The sequence below is a fragment of the Peromyscus eremicus genome, chromosome 2 (assembly GCF_949786415.1).
Source record: "Peromyscus eremicus chromosome 2, PerEre_H2_v1, whole genome shotgun sequence".
NCBI lineage: Eukaryota > Metazoa > Chordata > Mammalia > Rodentia > Cricetidae > Peromyscus > Peromyscus eremicus.
This window is the reverse complement of record NC_081417.1, coordinates 149231004-149255779: the sequence shown is the minus strand read 5'-3', so window position 1 is coordinate 149255779 and position 24776 is coordinate 149231004. Positions and strand designations below refer to the sequence as shown.

The 24776-nt window shown below is 45.0% G+C and overlaps 1 protein-coding gene across 14 annotated transcripts in view; it reads right to left on the bottom strand.

Annotated features, from left to right (window-relative positions):
• Positions 1–24776, bottom strand: part of Eif4g3 (eukaryotic translation initiation factor 4 gamma 3) — a 230406-nt gene that overhangs the window by 24128 nt on the left and 181502 nt on the right. For all 14 annotated transcript variants that reach the window (XM_059255251.1, XM_059255237.1, XM_059255240.1 and 11 more), the window contains 10 exons: positions 20882–21052; positions 18698–18895; positions 15021–15167; positions 14420–14656; positions 13107–13211; positions 11063–11195; positions 7077–7171; positions 6235–6328; positions 3097–3214; positions 628–845 (listed from right to left, as the gene is read on the bottom strand). In XM_059255251.1, the coding sequence (XP_059111234.1) occupies positions 628–845; positions 3097–3214; positions 6235–6328; positions 7077–7171; positions 11063–11195; positions 13107–13211; positions 14420–14656; positions 15021–15167; positions 18698–18895; positions 20882–21052 (1516 nt within the window). The remainder of the gene's footprint in view (positions 1–627; positions 846–3096; positions 3215–6234; positions 6329–7076; positions 7172–11062; positions 11196–13106; positions 13212–14419; positions 14657–15020; positions 15168–18697; positions 18896–20881; positions 21053–24776) is intronic.

Genomic DNA, 24776 nt, shown 5'->3' with positions numbered 1-24776 from the left:
TCACCAGAGCCAAGTTTAGAGCACATGCATGCTCACCTCACAGAAGTTACCAGGGAGACAAGGCGGGAAAAGACACTGATACCTTCTTTTTGTTAATCAGGAATAAAGCAGGGACTTTAGCCAGCACAAACCCTCTAAGGACGATGGACAGTGAGGTGTTGAAAGGACTTGTGAGAAACTCAGAAGGATGAGCATAAAGAAAGAGGACTCTGTCATCATGACATTCCAGAGACAAGGATGACGGTAAGCCCTGTGAAGACAGCACTCCACAAAGAGACCCACGGCAGAAAATGACGGTACTAGCATGTGCTGTCAGTGCGGGCTCTGAATTTTACCCATGTGTGGAGTCGTCATCGTGGTTTCGTATTACTCCTTATTTTCCTATGTGTCTGAGAGTTGTGCCTGTACCAAGTGAGGACTGTGTCCGTCAGATCAGAAGCAGGTGCCGGGACTGGAGTCACCTGTGGCTATGAGCCACCATGAGTGCTGGGAACTGAAGAGGGTCCTCTGGAGGCAGAGCCAGTGTGCAACACCGCTGTGTCACTTCTCATTTCTCCAGCCCCTGTATCTGCTTCTGAATTTAAGGCCAACAGCTAGGTCTGTCTTGTGTCCCCAGAGCCCTCTCACCTAGCTCCCTCGTCTTGCTTCGGTCCGCCTCGGAGCTGGCCCTCTCGGCATCCACGCCTCCAGTCAGCTGCTTCACGGTCTCCAGCATCTCTCTGCGCTGCTCCTCCTGAGACTGGTTGTCCAGCAGATCTTTGCTACTGCCCCTCAGGAAAGTGCTGGGACGGGCTGCTCCAGCTGGAGTCGGCTTGTCACTCTTCTCTCTGCCCATGCTCCCACGACTTAAAAACAAAACAACACGTTTCAAAAGACAACGTCCCGCTTCGTGTTCAAACCACAGAACAACACTGTAAGCACTACCAAGAGCTGTTGAAAATGCAGGTTTTCTACATAACTTTATTTTGAATCTTAACTTATTTTTGTGAGGGCACACACATGCTGTGGCCTTCATGTGGAGGTCAGCAACTGTAGGGAGTCAGATGTCTCCTTCACCTTAACATGGATACTGGGTGAAATTCAGGTTATCATCCTTGATTGGCAGGCATATGACCAGCCGACCCTCTTTCCAGCCTCCCACATGACTTTAGATACAAGGCATTGATTATATTTCAAAGTATACTAACGCTCAAAACAGGAACAAACCCGAGTTTCCAAAGAAATACTTGCTAAGATGTTTTAATTTTACCTTTAGTAGGAAAAATGGTAATTATTTTTGAATTTTTGCAGATAGTCTGATTTTTTTACTTAAAATAATTTGATAGACCTTATATATAAAGTATGACAGTTTTATTTGCATGGATCAAAGGCACTTTGTAAAAACTGCAGTACGAGCTGGGCAGTGGTGGTGCATGACTTTAATCCCAGCACTTGGATGCAGAGGCAGGCTGATCTCTGAGTTCAAAGCCAGCCTGGTCTACAGAGCAAGTTTCAGGACAGTCAAGGCTGCACAAAGAAACAAAGACAATAACAAAAAACCAAACAAACACTCCAGTGTCAGGAGTCTCTCATAGGTGATGGCTGCTGAGGGTGGCAGAGTCTGCTCTCATTAGCCACGTGAGTTGTGGTGCGTTGCCCATGCTCCAGTGCATACTCTACACCAGAGAGCATATGATCGGCTCTAACTCTACGAAGAAGGTTTTATATATCTATATATTTGTATGTATATATTTGTGTATATGTATGTGTGTGTACATATATATGTATGTATATATATATATAAAAAGTAGAAGGTATGAAGTTGTGAGGAGGATGGGGGAGGAGGGTCCAGGGGGTTTATAGGGAAATGAATATATCTAAATCCACTATATATGAAACCACCAAGGACTCTACCATTAGTAATGAACAGAAAGACACTGAAGTCAGGGATGACGACAAGGTCAAGGTGCTTGCTGTCAACCTAATGACTTGAGTTTGAGCTCCAGGACTGCTTCTTTCCAGCTGTCCTGAGTTCCACACACAAGTGCGAAACCTAAAAGCACAAGTGTGGAGGACACAGAGCCCTGTCTCCAGAAGCCCTGAGTCCATCACAGACAAGACTCCCTGGACAGTGACAAGTACACAGGCCCACACGGCACAGCTCAGGAAATGTTCTTTTCAATTGCATGCTTTTGAGTGTGGAGGTCTGAGATTAAACCCAGGGCCATAAGCTGGTTAAGATACGCTACGCAGTTTAGATATGCCCCCAACTCTACTAAAACATTTTAGGAGTCAGTGCTGATTCCTTACTAGTGTATAGAACTCTGAAGAAAGAGCCAGGGATGAAGTGTGAGCTGAATGAAGGGCAGGAAATGAAATTACACAAGCCCAGACTCACAACCTAAGGAACTCCAGAAACTTCAAAAGGCTGTTAATTATCTGAGAGGAGCAGAAGGGACCTTTACCAGCGAAAGCCACGTGCTTTATGATCTTAAGAGAACTCTGAATGTCTCCCTTCCAGTTTATTCAGACAGTTCTTGACTGTGGTGACTCTGCAGAAGACTGAAGGGTGAGGGGTGAAGGTAGACAACTTGGGCTGGACAGAAGTCTACCCAAAGAACATATACAAGCACATAAAAATCAGAACCACCAGAGTCCACAGAAGCAGCGGACCACAGTCCAGGTGCTTCTGAACAGCTGTGGTGTGCTCAGCAGACTGCTCCAGAAGCCTCAGGAACCAGTTACACGTTCTAGACGGCTACTGACGGAATGCATTATGTAACTTAACACAGAGACAGAGTAGATGGTTGGCTGGCGGCTGCTTGTGTTCCTTAATTTTCAAATCCTTGCTTGCAAGGATATTCCCATGCTGGAAGAGCTTTCCAAGGCCTAGACCTGCCTGCATTGTTCTCTATCCGGGCAGCTGGGCTCTCCTAAGGAACAAAGTAAGGCCAGATAACCTGCTCTCCCTTCATTCCACCCCAAAGCCAATACCCGATTATATTCCTGCCTTTTAATCATGGTGTGTCAAGATTAAAGGAAGACATTAACTTCAGGGATGACAGGCATGCATGCAAGGAGGACAGCCATTAGTAAATGTGAAAAGTAAATTCTCACCTGGTTAATGCCCTTCGGGAATCAAACTCTAACGGTGTGGCTGATGGGGACCCTGAAGGTGCTGGAGGTTGCAGAGGAGAGAATCTATTTAAACTGGAAGCACTTGACCGTAAGGCATCTATAGGTGTTGTAGATTTAGGAAAAAAACACAAATCACATGGTTAATATGCAAATACTCTGTTTTCTTGCCTACCGGGAGTAAGGAGTAAGACCAGGAATTTCTTCCTTTTAAAATTTCAAACAGGTCTATGTTGTCCAGGTGGGCCCCAACTCTTGGGACAACAGGGGAACTCCACCCCTACCCCCCGCCCTTGTTCCTTTTTTGATAAGATCTCATATAGGCCAGTCCAGTCTGGAACTCACTATGTAGCCGAGGATGACTTTGAACTTCAGATCCTCATGACTCCCATCTTCTGAATGCTGGAATCACAGGCACTCTACACCACACCCATTTCCTGAATTACTAAGGCTCAAACCCAGGGCTCTGTGCATGCTAAGCAGGCACTCTACCCACTGAATCGCACCCCAGCCCAAGGGCAGTCACTTCTTTTGGCAATAGAGTGGAAACAGACCATTTATAAGTGAGAGCCAAGAAAGGGTAGAGCTCAGTGCCCGGTAAGCCCTCCCGCCCACTGCTTAGAGGCTAGCATCAGCCAAGACGAGCCCCCCCCCCCCCCCGTGGGGGAGGGGGTATGGCTATAGACAGTGATTTCTAACAAGTGCAGGTGACACCTACCATGTTCTGACAGGCACATTTTAGGGTATTAGCATATCAAAGAGCCTAGATTTCTGTTCACCACAAATTTCTGTCCTTAAAAACATATGCACTCAGGTGTGGTGGCAAGTCTGTAATTTCAGGATGCAGGAAGACTGAGGCCGAGTCAAGGAGTTCAAGGTCAACTCAGCTACACAGTGACTTCAGGCTAGCCTGGGCTACATGGGATCCAGACACACACAACAAACCTACCAATCAACCAGCCCCTAAGGATGTAAGTCACCCTGTATAGGGCACAAAAACAGGTGTGGAAAGCAAGGAGAGGGAAACGTACCAAAACAAACCAAGACATTGCACAAAATTAACCAATGTAAAGCTGTGGTTTATCTGAAAGTATACAAATAAACAATGGGATTTAAAATAATTTAAGAAAACTTGAAATTTCTTAGTTTTCCTTTGGATTGCTGCATTTCTCCAGCTGTCAAGACAGGTTTATGACTTTTTCCAATTTGGTCACATGTGCTAGAGGTATGAATTGGGACCAAGATAAAACAATAATCGTAATAAAAACATTGTGAGATGCCGGATGGTGATGGCGCACACCTTTAATCCCAGCATTTGAGAGGCAGAGGCAGGTGGATCTCTGTGAATTCCAGGCCAGCCTGGACTACAAATGAAGTTCAGGACAGCCAGAGCTATTATTACACAGAGAAATCCTATCTCAAAAAAAATCAAAACCAAAACAACAAAAAACAATATTGTGAGTTTTTTGGGTTTTTGTGGTTTTTTTGCACATTTGCAATTAGACTGTATGGTTCTTGAGTGTGAACTTTATATAATTAGCCCCAAGTCATCCTAAATTCTTCCAGATCCACTCGCAACCCCTCTCAACTTCCTATCTTTCAAAAACAAAACAAAACAAACCCCCCAAACAACAACAACAACAAGAACAACCGGCCAACTCCACTTTGTGCTGCTCACAGACTAAGGGTGTGGAGCCTTCAACTGAATCATGGCCGACCTACAAGGGGCCACACTTTTGTTTGTTTGTTTTTTGGGTTTCTCTGTGTAGCCTTGACTGTCCTGGAACTGTTGCTGTAGATCAGGCTCGATTTGAACTCAGAATTCAAGGAATCTACCTACCTCTGCCATCTGAGTGCTGGGATTAAAGTCGTGTGCCACCACTGCCCAACTCTTATAGAAAACGAATTCTCACTCCCTCAAAAGACCATCAAAGGTGAGTAGCTCTTCAATTAAGGTGGGGAACGTGAGCTTTGTAGATGATAATACTGTGTCCGAATGTCAAAGACCAGAAACTGCACTCATTCTTAGTCGAAAAGTCAAGCCTATAAAATACCTGCTCCTCCTCCTCCTCTGCTGCGGACTGGTCCTTGTGCAACTTGGCCCTCGCTCCATCACTAAGCCACATACGCAGCCTGCTCTTTGTTTCTGTTTTTGAGATAAGGTCTTACTGCCTTGTAGCTCTGGCTGGTCTGGTACTTACTGTGTTGCCTAGGTGTCCCAAACGTATAGCAGTTCTCCTGCCTCAGCCTCCTAAGTGCTAACATTATATGTGTGCCACCACACCTAGCTGCAAACTAGCTTTTCGAAGACAGTGTCTTGCTTTGCAACTCAGGCAGGCATGAACAGGGGATCTTCCAGTCTTCCATCTCCCAAATTCTAGGAGTTCAGGAATTTGAAAAAAAAAAAAACACTTGATGCTAGCCTGGCACTTTAATCTTTAATCTGAGCACTCAGGAAGAAGAGGTAGGCCAATCTCTGAGTTTCAGGCCAGCCTGGTGTATGTAGTGAGTTCCAGTCCAGTCAGGGATACAGAGTGAGACCCTGTCTCAAAAAACAAAACAAAAACAAAACACTTAAAAATAAAACAAACAGCTTAACTGAAAAAATATTTTCTCAAAAGTTTAAATGTTAGTCAGGTGCGATGGCATACACCTTTAATCCCAGCACTCGGGAGGCAGAGGCAGGCGGATCTGAGTTGGAGGCCAGCACAATCTACAGAGCAAGTTCCAGGACAGCCAGGGCTATACACAGAAACCCTGTCCCAAACACCAAAAACAAACAAACAAACAAACACAAACAAACAAACAAACAAACCAACCACATGTAATTCCAGATCCACTTCTCACCTCTGCAGGCAAGACACATGCATCTGGTGTACATACAAACCTCCAGGCAAAATGTTCATACTAATAAAACAAATCTAAAAAAGTTTTAAATACTGCAAAGAGCCCTACAGAAAAGGAAGCTTTTATGTCACGGTATCGAGAGCCACTAAGTTAAGTCCAGGCAGATAAGTCTACAGACCTTTCTTTTCCTAACAGTTCCGGACACTGGGAATGCAAGGCAAGGCAAGGCAATGGCGTTACTGCCCAGGCAGCCGGAGAGGCCGCCCCACATACCCGACTCGCTCGCCTTTGCTCCACCGCTGCTGCCTTTGCCCCAGCTGCCCAGCTGCGCCTTCGGAACCAGCTGGATCTTCTCATCAATGGTGGGCTGCAATCAAAGTGGCCAAGGGTCATTCACAGATCAATTCTAAAATGGCTTTCTTCAGTGCGGTATAAACAATTTTAACAACATACTCTTGTTAGAGTTTCAGTTTAAGAAACATAAGTTTAGCCAGGCAGTGGTGATGCACACCATTAAGCAAAGCTCCATGCTGGCCTAGTTTACATTAACCAATTTCAGGCCAGCCTGGATACCCTGCCACAAAACAATCAAACTCAAGCTATGCTTGTTAAGGTGGGACCCCTGGACCTTTAAACCTTTTCTTGGACTGGGCAACAGAGAACAGCATGAAGGCCACACTGATTTCCAGGGTGTGCATGGGTCCTCTGCTCAAAACAGCTTATTAACTTGCCAAATGAAATACAGTTTCAAATCATTCTTCTAATACAACAATGCCCAGTGATATGCAAATTGCCTCATCAGTTTGTTTATGTAGCCCTGGCTGCTCACAAACTCAAAGCAATCCTCCTGCAGCGACTTCCTAAGTGCTAGATTCACAGGTGTGTGCTGCCACACGTGGCTCTGTAAACTGTATGTGTATGTTTAAAATCTTCAAAACACACGCACGTTTGCACGCACGCACGTTTGCAGCTTGTGGAGGGCAGGGTCTCATGTAGCCTAGGCTGGTTTTAAACTGCTACATAGTTGAGGATGACCCTGAGTTTCTGATCCTTCTAAGTACTGGGATTACAAGCATGCAGTCAGTTTTATAAATCCTTTAAAGCATCATACTTACCTTAGTGATTTTCAAGAATTTGGAGGGGTCCAGAACTCGACTGTTCTTGGCCCCCTGAACAGTATTCCATCCACCTTCATCCACTCTTTGAACGCCTGCAGGGGGGACAGAATGTGTCAGTCTCTCATCACCTCAAGTCAGTTTGGCACTGAGTAAGCAGTGTGTAAACTGACAGATGCCAGTCAAAACCAAGGACATGACAAACGAAGCTATTAAAATATTAATGGCAGTCCTGTTAAGAGAAAGTTTATTTTTCTTTTTTAGAGACCGAGTTGTACTGTGTAAACCAGGTTGGCTGCATATTGGATGTAGGCCATTAAACCTGGCCTCGAGAATCTTTAATCTGCATAGCATGAAACAGGCACTCTGACTCTCAAGAAACATTACTGATTCAGGAAAAGAAAAAAAAAAAAGACACAAATGACTACTAGGTATTGGCCAAGGCAGGGCAAAGTCTGGTATTGGCAGAGTTAATCATAACTGCATCTACATCTTGGGAAGAATTGGATGGACTTTCCATCTAAATGAATGGTTCTGTGGAACAGACATGCTTTCCACTCTCTCTGACCCCTAGGCGCTCAGGAGGAAAAACCCTGACTTCTGTTCTCTCAAATTTCATTTCAAATTGTCAGATCTTGCCAGGCCTACCTTTAAAATATATGTGAAGCCAGGTATAGCGGCACATACCTGCCAACTCAGAGGAAGGAGAATCGGGAATTCTAGGCCAGCCTGGGCTACACAGTGACTTCCAGACTAGTGATAGATACATGGCAAGATCCTGTCTCAAAACCACATATAATGCAGGATGGAGCCCTTTTTACGTTGCTGAATTCAATGTTAGCAGCTCTCCTTAAGCTTCCCAGATCAGGTAAGCAGCTTTGCTGTGGCTTCCTAGCTTCTGCTCTGTCCTGGCCAATAATGTCATTCCATAAAGGACAGAAATCTTGCTGCTGCTGTTTGAAACACCTCTGGTTGTCGTCATGTCAATGAGAGAAAAAAAAAAAGACAAGATTTTGTACAAATGGCCTGCTCGGAGTTTTCTGGTCTCCATTGCCTCTGTCTTGTCTTCTGGTGTGACCCTTTACCATCTAGGCCCAGAGCTCTAACCACAGACTACTCCTGCAGGCCTCTGTGCTTTCTCTACCCCGTCCTATCCGTCCTTCCACAGATGTGCACACGACTGCCCGGCCTCCCGTGCTTCAGGCTCCCTCAGCCTCCTGTTTAAAATCCCCTGGGATGGTGAGATGGCTCAACAGGTGGAAGCAGCTGCTGCCAGGCCTGAGGACCCAAGTTTGATCCTGGGACCCACACATGGTAGAAGGAGAAAACAGGCTCCTTCAAGTTGTTCTCTGACCTCCAAAGTATGCTATGTAATAAAAAAAAACTTTCAAAAACTGTACCCGCTACCCTTTAAACCTTGCATTCCCAACATCTCTCTTCTCAATTGTTCCAAGGAACAGTTGTTTGGTAAGTAGTATACTCTACTCCAGTATTTATTTACTGATGCTCAGCACATGACCTAGTTAAGTGACAGGTACCTGGAACTTGTTGAGCTGCTGTGAACCACACATTAACTGTGTTACTGGATGTTAGTGACCATCAACACACTTGTCTCTTCTTTCAACGACACCTACATCCTTGCTCTTTCCCATCACTTTGCTGTTCAACACTTTCTTCTTCTTCTTTTTTTTTTTTTGGTTTTTCGAGACAGGGTTTCTCTGTGTAGCTTTGTGCCTTTCCTGGGACTCACTTGGTAGCCCAGGCTGGCCTCGAACTCACAGAGATCCGCCTGCCTCTGCCTCCCGAGTGCTGGGATTAAAGGCGTGCGCCACCACCGCCCGGCCCAACACTTTCTTCTTTTAGTCACACATGGGCATCTCCTATGAATTAGGCCTTAACAAAATCTCTGATTTTCTCCATTTTGCTCAACAGTAAATAAAAGTCATTACTTGAAAGGCAAGCTGCTAAGTCTCCGTGGAGCAGCCCATATAACGCAAATGTAAACTCTGCTCTCTTTAGAAGCCACAGCTCTCCTGCCTCCTCTATTATGGAGGACACTATCTACGCTAAGTCCTAGCCAATAGTAACTGAATGCTCACTCTGAGCCAGATGTCCTGCTGGACAAGGTACAATTCTTCAAGTCCACCTTGCAATCAAGTGCTTTGTGCAAGATCACAGAGCTATGGAAGAGCAGCGCTGACATTCGGAGCCAGGTAGCTCCAAAGTTCATGTTTTCAGCCATTGCCCTACTCACCCCAACCGCGCATGTCAACCACTCAGCAATTCTCCACAGAGATGCTCACTACTGTGGCTACCGTGCTCACTGAACCACAGGGCACACTAACACGACCTATATTCCCCTCTGACAAGCTCAAAAGAAAATGACTCTTTTGGAAAGGTTTGGAAGGTTTCTTTGGAAAGGTTTCTGCTTCTGCTGCTCCAAACACTCAGCCAGAGGTCCATTTCTTCTGCGTTGTCTTCACACAGCTGCACCTGTCTGTCTCATCCTTTAGCCTGTTTCTTTTTACGTTTTATTTTAATCTTATGTGTATGGGTGTTTTGTCTACATGTATATCTATGAACCATATGCGCTTGGTGTTCTCAGAGGCCAGAAGCGGTTGGATCCCCCGAGATTAGAGTGACAGATGCTTATGAAGTGCTGGGTGGTGGTGGGAACACAATCTGGGTTCTTAGCAAGAACAGCTCAGCTAGTGTTCTTAACCACCGACCCATCTCTCCAGCTCTGAGTCCTTCTATTTCTATTGTTACCAAGTCTCAGTTCCTTACACACAGGATTTAGAAAACTGTCACAAGGTGGAGTGTTGTGAAAAATTAACTATGTAAAGGTGTGTTACATTTGTTTAACGATGTAAAGATGTGTTGCTTTGCCTGCTTAAGGTACCTGACTGGTTGGTCTAATAAAGCTGAACGGCCAATAGGCAGGCAGTAGAGGAATAGGTGGGGCTGTCAGACAGAGAGAATAAGGAGGAGGAGGAATCTAGGCTGGGGCTGGGGGAAGAATGAGGGAGAAAAAGAGGGAGATGCCTGGGGTCAGGCAGCCAGACACAGAGTAGGATATACAGAATACAAGAAAGGTAAAAAGCCCCAAGGCAAAATGTAGATGAAGAGAAACAGGTAAATTTAAGTTTATAAGAGCTAGTGGGACAAACATAAGCTAAGGCCAGCATTCATAACTAATATAAAGTCTCCATGTCATGATTTGGGTGCTAGTTGGTGACCCAAAAGAAAGCCTGCTACAGTGGAGCTCAACAAACATGTCTGGCTGGAGCTAACAGGAGATCAAGGGCAGCTAGCCTGCCTGGCACACAGAAGGTATCAGACTCTACTCAGAACCACCCCACCCCCGCAAAGAGATAGTCCAGCTCTTGTTAACTACCACTTCCTTGACACCCTTCCTTTGTTTACACACTTAGGATGGGCAGAAATGAAAACCAAGTCCCTGATCTCATTCTCCCAACAAACATTGTCCACCCCATCCAAACACTGAAATCACACTCCAATCAGGCTTGTTTACTCTTTTATGGAAGTGAATGTTTATTTCATTTCACAACTGAAATCCTTTCAAATACCAGCCAGGTTTCTTCCATTTTCCATCTCTTTCCTCCCTTAAAACTTCACATCATTCTTAAATCTAAACTTTAAAACCTTAATGGAGAATGCATCTGCACTGAGGACACCCCATGCATTCACTGGACAGGATTTCCTGGAGGAGAGAGCTCTTTCTACTGCTTCTCTTACCTTGCACGGGACAGTGTAGAAGGGAGATGCTCACTGCAGGCCTATGAATGCCTGGCTTTGCATAATCAATCAACACACATTTCCATTCTGCACTCTCTTATTCAATGGTTAGTCTTTGATGCCTTGATGTTGCTTGACAACCACCTCTCTGTCCTTTGTGACCTGATTTCCAGCTCTTACCTAACAGTGCCCAGCACTCCACCCACCCCAGTCATCTCTGCCCTCACCTGGTCTTCTCTTCTCCTTGGTCATCAGCTGCTGGACTTTCCTTTGCTCTTCTTGTTCTTCTATTTTGGCCTCTTTATGAATCTGTTCGATAGTTTTTGGCCCCTGATCTGCTCTCCGGGACACCCAATTACACTACGAAAGGAACAAAAAAGGTTACCAGTCAAGTAATGCAGAATTTTACCAAAAGGGCCAGGAATCTGGCTTGGTGCACGGCCCTGTGTTCGGTCCTTGACACCACACAAGAACAATAATTTTCCAAATACAACTATATTAGAAGCCTATACTTTTGTTAGGTGTTAACGGTACACACCGTTAATCCCAGCACTCCAGAGGCAGAAGAAGGTGAATCTCTGGGCATTCAAGGCCAGCTTGGTCTGCAGATCAAGTTTCAGGATGGCCAGGGCTACATCAGAGAAACCCTGTATTGACCTCCCCCCCCCCAAAAAAAAACGCCACCCCCATCCCACCCACACCCACACCCACACCCACAGCCTATAGAAAGCCTATAGCTTTCCACCACAGGAACCAAAGGAAGCAAATACAATACCTACAAAATGGAGAATTATGCTAGCTTCTCAGCTGCTCATAGATGATGTGTACTCTAGGAACTGAAGCTAACAAACTGATGGACTCTAGCGGGGTGTGCAGTGCACATTCTAACAACTGGTGATAAAAGTCAGAGGGTACAAGTGCCCGGTACAGCCGTCATTAGTGTCTACACTGGAAAAGGATTCCCCAGGACCATGGATAACATGAGGGTTCATACCCAGTTCAGAGGATTCTGAGTCAAAGGTGAAAAAAACCATTTTTATTCCTTCAATAACATGACTCTGGTACCTGACCTACAATGGCCACACAAAGCTGCTTCTCTTTCCTCAGGAGACAAAACTTGCCTCACTCCGTCCAGGCCACCTTTCAAAATTGAAATGAGAAAGTGTGGTAGAGACGGGTGGAGAACAAGTTGAATTTAGCATGTGGGCTCTGATCATGGTTTTTGCTATTAAGGTCACACCTGGGTTTAGTGAGACAAAGAGGCCTCATCAATGCCACAAGACTGGGGTGAAGAGGCAGGACCTATGCACTCAGCTGAGGTAGTCACCATTGGGTTAAACCAAGAAAAAAAGATCAACACTGCAGCTGCCATGCCAGGGTGCACAGAGTGCGGAACAGTAACAGCACGAGTTGGCACCGTACACATTTCTCACTGCATTTCTGTAAGACCTGAAGAGTAGCCACAGCGTGTTCACTGTGGAGAGGAAACGCAGCCTGGCTCTCAGTGAGCACCACTGACTTCAGATGACCAGTGTCAGAGCGGCAATGTGGGGAAGGGACGCGCAACAGGCAGCTCCTCCTCCTCCCTCCCTCCCTCCCTCCCTCCTGTCAGTGCAGAGCTGGGCCCCGAGCAAACAACGCTTCACCCACACGAGCATCACCGTCGCCGCCGTCGTCGTCACTCAACTCCTTACAAAGGCGGGGCTTCAGTAGTTTGTGTTTGTTCTTTTTTATTTTTCCCTTTTTGTCCCCGACACAAGCTAGAGTCAGCTAGGAAGACCCTCAATTGAGAAAAAACTTCCACCAGATTGTCTGTAGGCATTTTCTTGGTTAATCTAAGTGTGTATAAACCTTGGACAGTTGGTCCTGAGCACACCTTTAATCCAGCACTTGGAAGGCAGAGGCAAGAGAAACTAAATGAGTTCAAGGCCAGCCTAAGTCTACAGAGTGAGCCTAGTCTACAGAGTGAGTTCCAGGATAGCCAGAGATATACAGAAAAACCCTGTCTTGAAACACCCACCCACCCACACACACCCACCCACACACACACACACACACACACACACACCCACCCACCCACACACACACACACACACCCCATCCCATTAAGCAGCATCCCCCACAGCTCCTGCTCCAGTTCCTGCCTTCAGACTCTGGCCCTGACTTCCTGGATGATCAACTACACTGTGCAACTGTAAGCAGAAATAACCCTCTCCTTCCCAGGTTACTTCTGGCCATGGTGTTTATTGAAACAATAGAAACCTAACATACCAGCCTGAGATCTATCACATCCTGAAGCATGAATCGAATCCTGGATGAAGTTTTTCTTTCTTTGACAATTTTCTCCATCTGGTTAAAGTACTGGTCCATACGTGGCTGCAACAGATAAAATCACCAAGATTTCTGGCTGAGAAATTCAATTTTCTTTTCTTCATGTACTTTTGTTTTCGTTGTATTATAAAGGGTCTCACTCTGCAGCCCAGGGTGCCTTAAATTTGTGATCCTCTTGCCTTAGCCTCCCGAGTGCTGGGATTACAGATGTGTACCACCATACTAAGGTAACAAGTAAGTTTTTAAGCGATTTAAGAATAACATTTTGCCGGGCTGTAGTGGCGGACGCCTTTAACCCCAGCACTTGGGAGGCAGACACAGGCAGATCTCTGAGTTCAAGGCCAGCCTGGTCTATAAAGCGAGTTCCAAGACAGCCAGGGCTACATAGTGAGTCCATCTCTATGGTGATATTTTATTTGTACTGAAATGGGATTTTATTTGTATGTTAATAAATAAAGTAGCCTGGGGGTCAGAGCTAATAGCAAGCCATTGCAGAAGCCGGGCGGTGGTGGCATACACCTTTAATCCAGATCACATGACAGGCAGATCTTTGTGCGTTCGAGGATACAGCCAGCATGGAGACACACGTCTTTAATCTCAGTACCAACCATAGAAGACCTAGAGGTCTGTACAGACAGGCAGTGACAAGGAGGTCATGTGGTTGGGTTTACAACCAATGAGAAGGCAGAAAAGAAAGTCTATAAAAAAGACAGAGACACAGGAAGGAGGTTTCTTGCGGAGGGAAGGACAGGAGCGGCAGTGAAGGGTAAGGTTTTTAGCGCTTAGCTATTACTCTGACCTCTTGGGCTTTCATCTCTACATTGGCTCTGTGTTTCTTATTTAACAAGACGGTTACATCTACACGTCTCAAAACAAAACAAGAAATAAAGAGACTTGGGGCAGGCATGGTGATGCACACATGCCATCCCAGAGGCTCAGTCAGCCTAGGATAGACAGTGAGATTGGGTCTAGTTCTTCTTGCCTTTCATTTTCAGGCCTGGGGCAGCGTTTCTTAGCCCATTTCTGCTTACAATCTATGAAGTGGTTAGGGGGAAAAGACAAGGACCAAACAAGCTAGAGAATCTATATGCTGACCTGCATATAATTAGGGACCCCCTCACCTTAGGTCTAAAGCAATGGAGGTGCAGAGCATTATCAGTCAAACTGAGGCAAGGAGAAGGGTGTGAGGAGCAAGCACACAGGCCACTGTGGCGGGGCGAAGCGCTGCTCGTGCAGCCTTGCTGGGCCTTTACCTTTGCTTTCTCAAAGTCCAGGTCTTTGCCGATGGTGGTGAGCAGGCGACACAGGCACTCCAGAGACTCTTCATCATGGTTCTTCAGCAGCTTCACCACACAGTCATGCATGATGGCCTCCGTCAGCATTTTGAGTTTGAAGAGTTCTCCAATAAACTTGATGTTGCCGATGGACCTCCGCCGGGCTTTGTCCTTGGCTTCTTCCAGTTCATCATGAAGCCTTGTCCTTTCCTCTGGCTGTTGTGTAAAAAGGGGTGAGAGCATCTAAGATTTGGGGCCTTATGCTTTCTCGACCTCAAATACTCTTTGGGGTTCTGACACAGAACAATGAAAGCAAAAAAGAACTCCATGCAGAAGTGTGCATCCATCAAGATTTGTGGAACCTAGCAACCTCTCTAAAGCCCGAGGTCAGGCTGACTTCTGGTGTGGAACTGAGTACCCCTGACATTTGGCAATAAAATTCTCTCTCTCTCTGTGACTCTGTCTGTCTGTCTGTCTCCCTCCCTCCCTCTCTTATGTGCACCGGCAACAACAGGTCCCTTCACAGGTGTCATAGCTATCTGGGTGACCGTTCTGACAGTACTTGATGTGAAGTCCTTACAGCGCTGGCAGCTTCCAGTTCTTTCTGCTTTTTCTCAAAGACATCATCATCTGCTTTATCTTTTTCAAACTCCTTCTGGCAGCGATTTAGCAGCAGCTTCCGGAAATTCACCGTGTTACCAGGTTTCTCCGCCATGGGTACCTTCAGCTGCATTGAGGGAGGAAAGTATAAAGGCAGCTATATTAATTAATGCAGACAGACACAAAGGTAAGCATTCTGAAAAACGTAGCTTCAGTTATTCCCACGGTGCAGTGAAAAGCTGTTCTTGAGTCTTATGCAGAAAAGATACACACCCTCATGTACACCTTCTGTCTTTTGTTAATATGGAATCTGTTACCTTGCATATAGCTAGACTGAAACTGGGGAGGGTGGTCTCTGCTTCAACCTCGTTTATTATTATTGTATTTACATGAGGTGTACGTGTGTGCGCCCAAGCCTGTTCATGGTGCATCCATGAAGGATTCTCACTCACCACATGGGTTATGGGGATCAAATTCAGTTTGTCAAGGTTGTGCACAAACACCTTACCCACCAAACCATCTCACCAACTCTTTCATTTATGTCTTGATAGGATCTCATGCAACCTAGGTGGCCCTGGATTCTGATCCTCTGGATGTACCTTCCGAGGGCTGGAACTACAGGAGTGCCCCACCATGCAGGTATTTATACAGTGATGGGGTAAGAGTTTGTGTATACCAAGTACCCAACCACCTGAGCCACACTCTAAGACCCTAGTTTAAAAAAAAAAAAAAAAAAAAAAACAACAACAAAATGATTTAAACAATTTTGGCTTAAAGGAACAAACAGAAATAACAGTAAGGGAGAATTTCAGGGCCACAGCAAAACCTGGGAAAGGCTTGGGCTTTTAGACTTTTGCCCTAACTTTTCCCAGAAGGACGCCCTCACACTGGACCATACTTACCATGACTATCAATATGCAGGAGGATGTTTATTTTTCATTCATTTTTCTTTTAGAGACAAGCCACAGACTGTTGCCCAAACTATTCTTGAATTACAATCATCCCAATTCAACCTCTAGAAGCGTGAACACCCAGAACACCCAGCCTTCTTAGGTGGCAAAGATGAACGTGTTATCAAGCTTGGCCTACAATTAGCCATTTTAGAAATTTCTTGACACACAAAAACCAGAGTGGAAGGGCTAGCCCACATGGAGGTAAGCACGGAGGGTCTCTAGCTACACCCAGTAATAACGGCTTCTAGCACCTTCAATGGCTCCCTCCTATCCTACACATCACCTGTGCCCCAACAGGAAACTGTAGCATCCATTCCATCAAAGTATGAAACTCTCCTGAGCAGTTACTGTGCAACATGCAAAAGGGTTTTTCTGGGCTCACAAAGTAGATCCAACAGTTCTGAAATTAACACAGTGCCTAGGCTGAGTGGGTAAAAAAGTTTTTGTTGTTTTTGAAACAGGGTGTCACCAGCTTAGGCAGCCTGAAGCTCATTATAGAATCCAAGTGGCCTCAAATCTGGATTCCTGCTGCCTCCGCCACCTCAGTGCTGGGATCACAGGCATGGGTCACCCATCTATCATCTCCTTAGTTTGTCTGTAGTAGGGATGGAAGCAGTATGCAAATACTTGACACTAGGCTCAGTTTTATTTATGTTTGAGATAGCATCTTCTGTAGTTCAGGCTGTCTTGAACTTACTATAAAGTCAAGATGACTATGAACTCCCGATCCTCCTGCCTCCACCTCTAACACCCAAGTGTTGGCATCAGACATGCTGGCATCAAGATTAATTGAAAGAGTTAATCTAACACCATCTGGTAGAGCACCAGAGGTCAGAGCCTTGCTCACTGTAGAGCGCCGGAGGTCAGAGCCGTGCTCACTGTAGAGCACCAGAGGTCAGAGCCGTGCTCACTGTAGAGCACCGGAGGATAGAGCCGTGGTCACTGTAGAGCACCGGAGGTCAGGGCCGTGCTCACTGTAGAGCACCGGAGGTCAGGGCCGTGCTCACTGTAGAGCACCGGAGGTCAGGGCCGTGCTCACTGTAGAGCACCGGAGGTCAGGGCCGTGCTCACTGTAGAGCACCGGAGGATAGGGCCGTGCTCACTGTAGAGCACCGGAGGATAGGGCCGTGCTCACTGTAGAGCACCGGAGGTCAGGGCCGTGCTCACTGTAGAGCACCGGAGGATAGGGCCGTGCTCACTGTAGAGCACTAGTCAAGTGCTCCCTCTGATGCAGACATACATGCTTGACTGGAGAGAAGACATCTTGTCTCTAGAAGGACAAAGTTCCAAGACTGACAGGGCTATGCGACAATTATGGTACTCGAACAGAACTGAAAATGGAAGGCCAGCTGGGTGTCAAATTCACGACAGTCAGTGCTATTTCAGAACACACAGAGGCTGTGCTGAGCCGTTACCCAGCAACCATCTTCCCAGGAAGCACACACTGGCCTGAGAAAATGTACGTGGATAGCATCTCTAGATGCTGGCAGATAGGAATGAGGAAGTTCCCGGTGAGAAGATTAATCTAGTTCGGTATTAGAGCTCAGGTTCTATCAATTAACGAAGAATAACAATTGAGGGCTGGGGACATTGTTCGGTGGTTAAGAGCACTTACTGTTTCTTCAGAAAGACCAGAGTTAAGTTCCCAGCACACACATCACGCCAGTCACGACTGCCTCTAACCACAGGGGATATGACAACCTCTTCTAGCCTCCCAGGCACACACACAGGTGTATGCACACACTTTTTCCTGATTCATAGTCTTAAGGAACTTGTAGATCTGGGTCAGTTTTCATAGTTTTTTTCCTTTAAAATGAACAAATCTGGCTGTGGTGCACACACACAGTCACAGAGTGACTTAGTGACAGTGAGCAGTGGGACAATCACGAGACAGCTGATGGAGTAAGCACTCAACTAGTCCCATCCTGCCTCTGTCGTATCCCGTTTCCCTTTCCACAACTTTCTTTGGCAGTTAGAAGACTGTCTGTCTAAGCAGGAATTTTATGCTTATAGTGTTTTGAAATTTTATTCAGTTGCTATTCTTTTAAGAAAAAAAAACTATTTACTAACATGTTTGTTGTTCATATGTATTTTATGGGTTGGAATAAATGTCTGTGAACAATTTAAGAAAAGGAAGTTATTTATTTATGTGCTTTTTATTGTTGAGATAGGCTCTTACTCTGTCTCCTAGGCTGGCCTAGCACTCATTCTCCTGAGTAGGGGATTGAAGGTATGAGCTACTATGTCCAGCAAGAGAGGAAATAATCAGATTTTAAACATTTTTGGTGACAACAATCTTTTCATTTCCGGAGGCCAGAATTAGAACAGTTAATTTAGTTTTAACTTTAGTTCATGTTAAAGTTAGCATCTGTTCTAGTTCTATAAGATGACACTCCAGAATAAAACTGTTGCCTAGGACATAATTCCACATTACTAACTTAAACCTTCCTCAGTCTTCCCCGGGTTGGAGGAAATCGTAAGCCTATGTATGCCCATTTTAATCGAGTCTCCATACACTCCCCAGCAGGGGGACAGATGTTACTTTAGCGAACATTCCTTTTAATCACTGAGGACACCACACATGAGCACTAGCAATATATCCTCCCCTTTCCATTGCCCCAGGAACACTCTTTGAAGAAAGTGCAGCAAGTGAAGAGTATCCCTCTCGGGGGGTCTGCTTTTGCAGCTTCCTCCCCCCTCTTACCGTTACTAGGCATCGACACATGTTTGCATAGGCCACGGAGAAGCTGGGTTCATCAATAGCCTTCTCAAAGACCAGGTCAATGACTCCTTTCAGCCGCTCCTCTGTGTCCACGGTAAGTCCCGACACTTGCTTCATTAGCTGGTTGAACATCTGTGGTGTTAGTTTATTTAAGATACTCCGAACTTTTCTGAAAAGTTCCTGGGAGGGTTAAAATAAAGAGAGCATTAACTAGTCTTACATATATCCATTTTAACAATTAAGGCCAACTCCCACCACCCACTTTCGGTTACTGAGCATTTTAGGAAGGAATGACTTCAGTCACTTAAAGGTCAGGAAAGTCGTCTGCAGTTTTGATTCTTTGTCCTGATGGCCCCAGGAATTTCACCTGGGGTTCCCAGTACCCTATACAGGCTCAGCTGTAAAACAGCCTCCTCTGCATTTCTCAGACACCAAGACAAGGTGCATGTAAAACTTGAAAATAGTTGATGTGACCTTTGAATCACTACTGTTTTTAGAAATTTATTCCTAATTGGGGTTAAGTAAAAAGATTTTAATTTGAAAAAACAAACAAACAAAAAAACCCTTTAAATAATGTAGAAATGAGCCAGGCGGTGGTGGCACACGCCTTTAATCCCAGCATTTGGGAGGCAGAGGTAGGCATATCTCTGAGGCCAGCCTGGTCTACAGAGCGAGTTCCAGTACAGGCTCCAAAGCTACACAGAGAAACCTTGTCTCTGATTAGAGCCAGAGAGGGTGGTGTGCGCCTTTAATCCTAGAACTTAGGAGGTAGAAGCTGGTGGGTATCTAACTCACTGTTGCTATAATATAAGTTTCTGCCAAAGTTATCTACAATTTAATTCAAATCCTAATCCATGAAGGCTTTCCATGTTTCCTTTTGGAGTTAATCAAGGAGTTAATTCTATACTACAGATGTAAAGACAAAAAACAAAACAAAAGTAAACACCCCAAATGGGTTCATTTCCCAGCATCCACACAGCAGCTCACAACTCAATTACTCCAGTTTCAGAGGATCTGATGCCCTAGAAATTTCTAGCCTCTGGTAGCACAAAGCACATATGATACACAGACTTATATGCAGGCAAAAAGCTCAATCCTCAGGTGACAGACTGATCATCACCATAACTAAAACAAAACATCATGGTTCTGCATAAAAGTGGCCAGCCTGGAATACATAGCCAGTTCCAGGATAGCCAAGGCTATATATACAGAGACCTTGTCTCAAAACGTAAACAAAAAAGCTGAGATGCAGGCTTAGAAGGCTAAGGGGCTTGGCTCTAAGCCTGATGAATCCAGTCTGCTCCCCTGGGATTCACATGGTAGAAGGACAGAACCAATACACAAGACAAATACGTTTTAAAAAGCTGGGATGGGAAATCAGTGCTTCCGGTAGATTAATCTCAAAGAAGCAGTGGCAGGTATAGGAAAATCACAGAGGAAAAGGAGAAAGAGATTAAGGAAGAGAGAAGTAAAAAAAAAAAAAAAAAAAAAAAAAAAAGCCACCTCTAACTTCTAGATTAGAAATCAATGCCTGGCAAAGGTTACAGTGACGTCATGTCTAGATCAGGAGAGGATAAAGTTGCTTCATCACTAAGAGGGTGTTCTAAAGGAAAGCAAGTACTCACTGGTTCACACTCATAAAGGGGGTGTAATAGAGGAGGAAAGGGAGCAGGACAAGGGATAGGAAAGGGAAGTGACGTGAACATGTTCAAAGTAAAGTACATGGATGAAAATGTCAAAATGAAACCCATCATGTACAATAATGTTAATAAAAAACTTTAAAAAACAGAGAAAAAAAGCAAGCCTCATATGAACACAGTGTGGGCCACAGAAAAGGGCAAAGCGATTTCTTCCTTCTATCTTTGTTGTATTGGGGATCAGGCTACAGCCTTGCCCATGCTAGGTAAGCCTTGACAAGAGTGACATTTTAGGTCCACCAATAAAGAATAAACAGATTGTCATTCATGAGCCTTACAGAACAATGCCGTTAGAAAAAAGGGATACAAAGCCAGGTATGGGGGCTAAGAGTTTTAATAAGGCAGGATCTCTGTGAACTGGAGCCAGCCAGGGCCCTGTCTCCAACAAAACAAAACCTTTCCACATGCTGACAAGGCAGAACTCACAAGGGAAGGCTCGAGCTCACAGAGCACAGGTGCAGCCCCTCACCTGCGTTTTAATGCTTTCGGGGTCGTCGGCAAGGCTGTCCCGCTTCTGGCTAGGCTTCCAGGCGTTCTCCGCCTTTCTCAAGTGCACATCTTCTTTGACAGAGACGGTGATGATCTTTCTGGGCTCCCTTCTCTGGCCAGGCTGAGACCTCCGAGGTCCAACATTCAACAACTAGGACAAGAACATTACATCCATTCAGAGAATCCAGAACAGCCTGTGTCTGCAGGGCTGCTCAAGCCTCATGTTCACAACAAACCTTCTAGATGAAGAGACCAGGTATTAGGTATTCAAGTTAGAAATAATCTTAAGGTATTAGGAGGAAGAAAAACGGTCTCAGAATGTCATCACTACATCTCTACCTCTTAAAAGGGCCCAAAGGATCCCAAAATGGTGTCTGATAAACTACCATTCCCACCCAGGAAGCCTGTACTCAAGAGAAGCTGCGCTGCGCAGGCCGTGGGGGCTGTATCACGGCTGCGACAAGGACTGGATACTTCCTACTCCATAGACATTCACAGTAGTAGTCCCCAGTTACAAATCTGCGCCAAACACTATCGGTCTAAAAAAACAAAACAAAAAAGAAAGAAAAGAAAAAAAAGAAGGCCAGGCAGTGGTGGCGCACACCTTTAATCCCAGCACTTTGGGGGCAAAGGCAGGCAGATCTTTGTGAGTTCAAGGCCAGCCTGGTCTATATAGTGAGTTCCAGGACAGCCAGGAGTAACCCTGCCTTGAAAAGCCCCCCCCCCCCCCCAAAAATGGGAAAGAAGAAACTATTTGTGTCAATTGTGGTAGTGCATACCCACACACCTGTCATCCCAGCACACTGGACAGAAGCCAGAAATGTCAGCCTGGGCTACACAGTAAGTTCTAGGACAGCCTGAGCTAAGGGTGAGATCCTGTATCAAAAATCCATTAATTAGGTATAATTCTAAAACCATAAAGAAATCCATACAAAAGCTGTATTATTAAATTCTGTGACAACCAGGGCTACATGGTGAGACCTTGTCTCAAAAAAAAAGGTGTTTGTTGGCAGAACCAGCCTCTGAGATGGGTAGCTCACTAGCGTTTCTAATTCCAATCAGGAGAGACCTGATGCCCTGTTCTTGCTGCCGTGGCACTCTACTCAGGTGCACATACACAAACAATAAACACATAAAGCATTTTAAAAGGGGTGGAGAGTTGTCTAGTTGTTAAAAGCATCTACTGCTTTCGCAGAGGACTGGAGTTCAGCTCCCAGAACCCACGACAAAGCTTACAAATGCCTGGAACTCCAGTTCCATGGCTGCCTTCTGGCCTCTGCAGGTACTGTACTCACATGCAGAAACCCACACAAAAAGACACACGTTTTTTAATTCTTAAAAAAGTTTTAAAAGCTGTCTTTTGTATGTAAAACTAGCAGCAGCTACCTTACATGTTTGAAATCAGTTTCCTTTCTTGGTTTTTGACCTTTTTTTCCCTTTGAAACAATCTTACTATGTAGCCAAGACTGGCCTTGTATTCACAGAGATCCATCTGCCTCAGCTGGAATTCAATGTGTGTGCCCTTTCTTGGGACATAGGCAGGGTCGCCTGCAGTTTAGAGTATCTGAACTGGCTCTAGGTCTGCTCCTCTATGACTGGGCTCACAGGGGAACACCACCACACCCAGCATTACTTTGCAAGATTAAGCATGAAATGGGCACTAAGCTCTGACCTCTCGGTGGTGTTACACACTGACAACCTACGTTTTCTTCTGATAAACCATTCAGATGCTGTAAATGTTGCCATTAGATTTTAAGAGGAAAGAAAAGAAGTTTGCATAAGACAAACCACAACTGTATCTCACTTAATAACTCAATGTTGCCCTTTTAGATACACAGAGAACTCTGGGAAAGAAAACTATGGACTAAATTGCCATGTTTCATAGAAAAGGAGTGTCCAGGTCACCTATGGTCCTAGGGTGGGCTGATAAGCTTAGAAGCATTTCCAACTAAATGCTCTGAGCCATCATTTACACCAACCATCAATCAAGCACTTGAAATGGTGGTGCCAAGTGGGCCTCAGGACAAAAGTTCAAATCCCTATTAACATTGTCAGGCATGTCCAGTAAGGACACAGCGCTGATGACAGGACCGCAAACATTAAAAACTGGAGATGCCTCGGTGGTTAAGAGCACCAACTGCTCTTCCAGAGGATCTGGTTTCAACTCCTAGCACCCACATGGCAGCTCGCAAGTGATTGTAACTCCAGTTCAAGGGGACCCCACACCCATGGTAAGACACCAATGCACCAAAAAAAAAAAAAAAAACAAAAAAAACAAAAAAACCCACAACCAAACAAAAAAGCTCAAACAAACAAAAAACAGTATGGATTAACTGAGAGACACTAAAGACTGGGAAAATTCCTTCAGGGACGGTTGCTGAACCAGGCTCGAAGGACACTTACTTAGAAATGAATCTTCTTCACAGGCTCTAGGCCAAGGAGCTCTGTTAAGACATTCACTTAGCCAAACACTGTCTGGATTTTATGATCCAGGTGATGTTCCTGAGGCAGACTATGTGGGTAAGTATCTTATTCAGAGTTGCATATAACTCAAGAACAATGATGTTTTCAGATGCTTAATTTAACCCAAACTTGTATATAAAAACACATTAGAACAAATCCACTTGAGTAAAATGAAATTACATGAAAATCATGTAGAAGGCATGGAATGAGGGACTGAGAAGATGGATCGGGCATTAAAGTGCGGGCAGTACAAGATGAGGACTGGAGTTCAGAATCCTCAGCATCCATGTAAAAGACAGACATGCAAGCGGGCAACAACGCACATCTGGAATCTCAGTGATGGTGGGTCAGGGACGAGACAGGTGATCCTGGATCCAGTGTAGTTGAAACAGCAAGCCCTGGGTTCCACAAAAGATCCCATCTCAAAAAATAAGGTCAATTGTGATAGAGGAAGACACCAGATAAGAGTCTCTGGTCTGCCCAAGGACACACACACACCCTGTACATATGCACCATACACACATGTACCCCATACAACAAAGAATCGTATCTAAATAAAGGTAGTCATTTACAAAGACTACCGCAAACACCAGTGAGTACACCTTGAGACTATAACTGCAACATCTCTTCACATGCTTCAGTTCCAGAGGAAAAAGTCATCTGTGTTAAAAGGTTACATACGAGGCAAACTGACTACAGAACTTCTGTGAATGTGGAAAGCTGAATGTCCCAGGTCCCAAGCCAAACTGTCCTGGGCTATCTTTAGCTCCATGAGTAAGCTAATTCATTGTCCACCTGTGTTTGACCTAACATTCTTGTGACCATCAGGGAATTCTTTTTTTTTTTTTTTAAAGATTTATGTATTTATTACGCATACAGTGTTCTGCCTCCACGTACGCCTGCAGGGAAGAAGAGAGTACCAGATCTCATTACAGATGGTTGTGAGCCACCATGTGGGAGCTGGGAATTAAACTCAGGACCTCTGGAAGAACAGCCAGTGCTCTTAACCTCTGAGCCATCTCTCCAGCCCCATCAGGGAATTCTTTAGGCATGTACTAACAAACCATTAGCTTCTAATAACTAGGGGACAAGAATGTCATCAGACAACTGTGAGGCCTGAGGCCAAGATTTTCCTGCTTGGTCATAACCCCTTACCTAAAATCTCCAGCAGTGTATTTGAAGGGTGACATTCTTTTGTTGTCAGTACAAAAAGTCACAGAACTGCCACCAAGTTAGAATACGGTATTTCAATCTGTTTCCTTGGACCTTGATCACTCACATTTGGTTCTAGAATAAACTCTTATTTACTCTGAGATGAGAGCTGCCACGATAAATTATCCAATTCAAAGTACTTACTTTAAGAACATAGAATATTCTTTAAAAACAGTATCAAATAGTGAACGACTTAAACC